The sequence below is a fragment of the Lissotriton vulgaris genome, chromosome 7 (assembly GCF_964263255.1).
Source record: "Lissotriton vulgaris chromosome 7, aLisVul1.2, whole genome shotgun sequence".
Taxonomy (NCBI): Eukaryota; Metazoa; Chordata; class Amphibia; order Caudata; family Salamandridae; genus Lissotriton; species Lissotriton vulgaris.
The window spans coordinates 466,442,902-466,449,346 of record NC_141695.1 but is presented as its reverse complement, the minus strand read 5'-3'; the positions used below and the strand labels follow the sequence as shown (position 1 = coordinate 466,449,346).

At 50.5% G+C, this 6,445-nt stretch overlaps 1 protein-coding gene across 1 annotated transcript; it reads right to left on the bottom strand.

Annotated features, from left to right (window-relative positions):
• Positions 1 to 827: 827 nt before the first annotated feature.
• On the bottom strand, positions 828 to 5,445 carry LOC147701879 (uncharacterized). Its single transcript, XM_086929378.1, has 2 exons — positions 4,965 to 5,445; positions 828 to 1,828 (listed from the first exon to the last, which is right to left on the bottom strand). Exons 1-2 carry the CDS (start codon positions 5,443 to 5,445, stop codon positions 828 to 830), a joined length of 1,482 nt encoding a protein of 493 aa, XP_086785504.1.
• Between the last annotated feature and the right edge of the window lie 1,000 nt (positions 5,446 to 6,445).

Sequence of the window (6,445 nt, the reverse complement as noted above, 5' to 3'; positions counted from 1 at the left end):
CGCTGCGCCACCTGCTTTTTGTATTCTTCTTGGATCGCTTTGTAAGTACCGCCATGCCTCGCCGGGAGCTATCGCTGCCTGCGAGGCCCCCCCCATGCCTTAACTGCGGCCCCATTCTTGCAAACTACCAACAGCCCCTTGCATACAAAAATGCTAGCATATTCCGTAGCAGGACATTCGTCCCAGTGTCAGAAAGGTACACCCCATCCGCTCTGTAATACTGCGGCTGCCGCAAGTTAATCAGAATGTGCCTGATAATCCCTAAGCCTGCCCCCTTTAGAAATTTGGCCATCAAGCTATTTAGCCTCTTCCTTGACAACTCCATGCCATTTTGGGAGCGCACACCAGCCCATACCATTCTAGGAATGATCTCGGACCATACCATTTCCGTTGAGCCCATGCACTTGGCTAAATTGGTGAGATCCTTCTTTAATGAGTGAAGCAGGTCACCCCGCCCCATCTCTGGAAGATCATTTTCCCCTAGATGAATTACTAAAATACTCGGATCCTTCGCCCCTGCGTGCAATTCCTCAATGACACTCCACAATTCTCTCCAGCGCAAGTCCTCTTTTCTGAACCATTGCACCCTTGTCCGTTGAAATGGGAACGTAGCATTCCACCCAAGGCAGTGAGCTCTGTTGGCCGCCCTGGACACGTATGAGTTTCCGATGACCCACACTGTTTTGTATTCTGTGGATTAGAAAAGAAGCACGGAAATGTTGAGTCCACGTCACCCATCATCCTTTTATTATACGTAAAGCTTGCTGTACAGAATGTATATCAGATCCCCCAATTGAATCGCCTCAACACATGGCTTTCCAAATTCCTTATCTGTCTGATGTTGAGCGGATGTACACCTTAAACTTGTCTGATTCCCATCTGCCTATCTTTTTTATTCCTTTAGCGGACATGCCCTCCTGGAAGGCTGTGGTGGCTGCCCCAATGCGAAAAGAATGTATAGTGTAGTGACCCCTTTGGAGCCTGGCTATTTGCACCGTTGCTGCTAACACCCTTTTAAACTGATAAAGTGTTAACGGAGTCCCATCCCTGTGAATGAGGAGGTAGCTGTTGCTGTCAACACCTTCCCGCTCCTGCATGTACCCTGTTAAAAGCGTCACTGGGCAATACGAGCTGTGCCCCTCCATCTTGTTCAGTGTGATGCACTGACCCCTTCCCACCTGATCTGTCTTAGATTGTCGCACCTGAAGGGACACCTGGTGTGTGCCTATGGATATGTCCCTCCATAACAGGGCCCTGCTGCTTTTATCACTTTTTGCCCTGGCTATTAGTTCACTAATGCGAAAGGCCCCAAAAAAGGCCAGGGAAAATGTTAGCCTGAACAGCTTACTCTCATATTCTGAGTAACACACCCTAGGGATGTTGTCCATTAAAATTTTTAGTGTGTTAAAATCAATTGGGGACCTGTTGTCCTGCTTCTTGCCTTCCTTTTTGGCCCACCCTTTCAAGGCTGCCCTAAGCACAAAACCCTTGGTCGGATCCTCCAAACCCTTTATCTTTGAATAGTATGCTATTGCTGCGAGGTGCTCCCCCACCCATGACCTGGATTTTCCGGCCCCCTTGGCCCAAACAACAAACTTTTTGACCCGCATCCCCAGTTGCTGCCCATTGTCCGGAAGCACGGAGGCCTCCGGCGTCATGTTTTGAAAAGTGTCCACACAGCGCTGATACCAGTGTCTTGTTCCCACCGCTAAAGCCTCTTCAGCCATATTCTGTAGTTCCTTTTCTAATGCATAATTCTCCAGTAATCCTCTTTGAAGGGAGTCATTTCCTGCTGCGCCTCTGGCCATTCTGCCCGGAATCTTTCCCACTGCAAGCGAGAAAGAGCATCAGCTGCCTAGTTCTGAACACCTGGCACATGCTTAGCTGTTATCTGGATATTATACTGGAGACACCTGCTCACTAAATGCCTTAACAAGCCCAATATTACGTGACATGACGCCGCCTGATTATTAATTGCATGGACGGCTGCCATGTTGTTCAACATGATGACCAAATTCTTGTTAGCCAAGGTGTCTGACCATATTAACAATGCCACTACAATGGGAAAGAGTTCTAACGCTGTGATATTGTTGGTGAAGCCACATCGTCGCCAGGTAGTTGGCCACCTTTTGGCACACCACGCAGAGCCCAATATTGCCCCAAAACCCCCTTGCCTGGAGGCATCTGTGTACAGCTGCGCCCTCTCATCAGCTGTCCATAGCGACGGCCATATCCTGACCCCATTAAAACTTTGGAGAAAAGACAGCCACATCTGCAAGTCTTGCTTCAGCCCCTTCTTCAACCTGACAAAATGATGTTTTTGAGTCATGCCTGCTGTAGCCCCCGCCAGCCTTCTTGAAAAAACTCTCCCAACCGGAATGACCCTGGATGCAAAATTGAGCTTGCCCATTAACTCTTGAACGTCTTTCAACGTTGCCTTCTCCTTCGCCAATACCTTTTTGATAGCTGCTGCAAAGTCCTGTACTTTCCCCACTGGGAGGCATGACTCCCCTTCCTCCGAGTCCAACTCTATCCCCAAGAATGTCAACTTAGTTGTGGGGCCTTCAGTTTTGTCTGCTGCTAATGTAACTCCCAAGCCCTGTGATATGATCTTGAAGGCCTCCAACGCCTGAGCACATTCTGTTGAGTCGGCCTCACCTACAAACAAAAAGTCATACAGATAATGGAGCTTGCCACCCACTGGCTGGACTTTTTTCGTGGCCCACTCTAAGAAGGAACTAAATGTCTCAAAGTAGGCGCAGGAAACCGAACAACCCATGGGCATACACTTGTCATAATACAACCTATCCTTGAACTGGAACCCCAGCAAATGAAAGCTGTCTGGATGCACTGGTAACAGCCTGAAAGCTGCCTCAATATCCGCTTTTGCCATCAGGGCTCCCTTCCCCGCCTGCCTGACTAACTCAATGGCTTCGTCAAATGTTGCATAGGAGACCGTGCAAATATCTTGGCTTAGCCAGTCATTTACTGAGTTACCGTTGGGATAAGAGAGGTGGTGAATCATTCGGTATTTGCCTGCCTCCTTTTTTGGAACAATACCTAGCGGAGAAATAATGAAGTTCCTTAAAGGGGCGGAGTCAAATGGGCCTGCTATTCTCCCTAGCTGCAGATCCTTTTGTATTTTTTCTGCAACCACTTCCGGAAGCTCCTCCGCTGAGCGGAGGTTCTTAGATGATCTGCCCTCTAAAGGACCACTGTAAGGTATTTTGAACCCCTCCTTGAAACCCCAAAACAGTAGCTCCCTCTCCTCCATCTTCGGGTATCCATTTAAAAGTGTTGCTAGCAATTCAAAATTTATTGGGGATGGGCCTTTTTTAACCTGGCCCAGGCTATGGCTGTCCCATAAGGGTGGTGCCCGCTGCAGCTCTAACGAGTGTTTTGCATGCCACAGCGGGATGGTCTCCGCCACACTGGGAGCACCCATGCCGAAATCTGCATTGTACCCCCCAGGTGCAATTGCCAGCGTTGAACAGCCGACATGTATTATCCCTCTGTTTACGTTGCAGCGGCTGTTTGAAATCGTCTGCCCCCTTTGGCCCTCGAAATGCCTGCTGCTGCTCCTGTGGGGGCTGTTGCTGCCTACCCATCATCTGCCCCTGTCCTATCCCTGACCCTGAGGAATTATCCATTGTCCTCATGTAGTTTTGACTCTGCTCCCCTTGATGCCCTGCCGCTGTTTGCCCTGCGCCCACTGGGAAGCCTACCGCCCTCAGCGGCTGCTGGCCCCTGCCCCCGTTGAATTGCCCATTTGCGAGCCCATTGCTGCCTTGTTGTAGCTGCCCCCCCGCCTGCATTGTGGACGCTGCACTACCGGTGCCCGCCTGCTGGTCAGGCCCCACTTGTGTGAACTGTTGCCCTATTGGTCCCAATTGCTGTTGCAGCGTCTGTCCTCCACTTGCCTGATGCTGCATGGGACCTGTCCATGTATGTTGCTGCCCCCCGCCATCAAGCGGGGACTGTTGACATGCCCCAACTACCGCACCTTGACTCTGGGACCCCAACATTGCTCCATTGCACGCGTATGCTATCCCCTGCTGAAACTGCACCTGTCCTATATGCTGCTGTGTGAATCTTGCCCCTACTTGTTGACCCAACCCATATTGCGCACTCACCAGCGAATGCGCCTGTGCATTGTTAGCCTGCCAACTGTGTCCCGCCGACGTTGCGCCCCAGTGCTGTACACCATTGTCTGCGCCCGCCAAAACCTATACCATAACCTGCTTTGGACCCCATCTGTTCCATCCATTCCTTAGCCTCTCTTTCATCCCAGGACATTGCAGGTGACTCCTCCATGCGTTGGCGGAAGTTGAGGTCATATTGCAGCCATCCCATGCCTCCATATCGCCTGAACCTGTCCAGGATGGCTTGGTTGTATCTATTCAACGCTGGACCCTGCTCAGGGAACTTCTCTAACATTATTGCTGCTAGTAGTGCAAATGCGTCTAACCAGTTGTTAATATTCTCCTCCGGCCTGATCCTCTTCCTATCCTTGCCTTCCCTGCCGGGTCCAGCAACCCGTAGCGTGTCTACCCCCCTGCGCACATGCTCCAGTAGTGTGAAAATATCAATGAACTCCCTCCTCCAAACTCTCTCTTTCACCTCCAGAGGTATATGCCATGCTTCTGACTGAGTCCCGTTCAGCCCCCCTAGCCCTACCTTCCTTGGCAGTGTTGTATTTCTGTCATTCTCTTGTGACGCCTTTGACAAGGGATCTCTTCCCAGGATCGTGGTGCTACTTTTTACAGCCTGAGCCACCACTCTCCTTCCTGCCCCTACCTCGCCCCCCTGTTCCCTGCTCCCTCCCTCCCAGACTGGCATTGGGGAACCCTCCTGTGACCCGCCCTTCGTTGTTTCTTCATCAACCACCACCGCCTCCCCCTTCTTTGTACCCATAGGCTTATGCCAATTATCCACCAGTTTTCTAATGACTTCTGACAACTCACCTAAGGAACCACTTTCAGCTGTTAATGACCCTTGTTTACTCGACTGGTCTTTGCGCAATCTTGCCGCAGCCTGTGCATCATCACCCATAAATGCTGTTGCTGTTATGTCCTCTGTGGGTAACCTTGCCTTTTCGGCTCCTGCGACACCCCCACCCCGCCCCTTCGCCTTCTTTTCCATACCCCGTTTTTCCCCACGTGTCGCTGCATAGGTATGACCATTAATAGGAAAAACGTCCCCTTGCAACTCCTCCACGTCCTTGCATTGTCCAACGCCTTCTGGGGCCTGTCCTTGCATTTGAGCCATTGCCAGCTCCCAACCTTCCCAATTCTTTGCCTTTGCTATTGATGCAAAGGTGGCCCACAGCTGTTGTGCATCCTGGCCGCCGTTGTATTCCATTCCCGGGACCACCCCGCTAGGTCCAGCCTCCTCGTTTGCTGCTAGTTCCAATGCACCGCCGTGAAACATTCCCTCCTCTCCCATCCTTATCCGGTGTGCCTGGAACAATCCCGTTCCCGTTGCTGACCTGAAATTGAAAAACTGTGTTAACCTTGCAAGCAGCTGTTGTCAGTGCCTTTTCCGCGTGCGAACTCCTTTAGCCCACTAGTGGTGCCGCCCCGACCCCTGCGGTGCCCCGGCCTTGCTGTGCTGTCCTCTGGCCCCGCCGCGGTGTTCCACGACTTTGCCTCGCCTCGCCCCCTTGTCCCTTGACTCACCTTCCGTCACGTCACAACCCCTTGTGCTTGTTCCTGACCCTTTGCCCAGTCAGTGACCTCCGCCACTATTGGCCCCACTCTGTTCGTTGCTCTGTCCTTCACTGACCACTGTATTCGAACCGTGTTCACTCTATAATAGAAACCACATGTTAGTTCTCATCATTGGACACCCTTAATATAGCTGCCATCGCCTACCTCCCGCACTTCTTTTTTTTTTTATTCTGGGTTACTCTCAAGTGAAGTGGCTTGGCGAACTTGCAGTGGATGTGAGGTGGGCTGTGTTGATTTGCAAATAGCCCCATATCTGGAAGCCCTACTTGAGCTTTGCTCCCCTTTGCACACCAGTAAGTCTATCGAATATACTCGCACATGGGTGTAGCTGCTGTACTGGGATCGTATTTTGCAGAGGCAGCCGTTTGATTGCTTCATTCGTCTGTTTTTTAAAGTATTTTTGAAAAGTAACTAAATATTACAATACAATATAAGCTCAATGTTAATAATTTAACACGCGTTGAAAGAGCTGCAACTGGGAGGGGTAAGAGAGGCGTTGAATCATATATAGGTATTTACCTACATCTCATTCCTACATGGGCAAATTGTCATTGAATAACGTTATCACATTCAAGGGAAGGTTTTCTCCTGCTTTACAAAGTGTTTATCATAACCCTTAGTAAGAGTGTACCCAAGTATCCCAGGTGGTCTTTACACACCAGGTAACAGTCGGATTGCCGTAAGCATAGTTAAACAGAGGCAAAGGGGCAAGGATA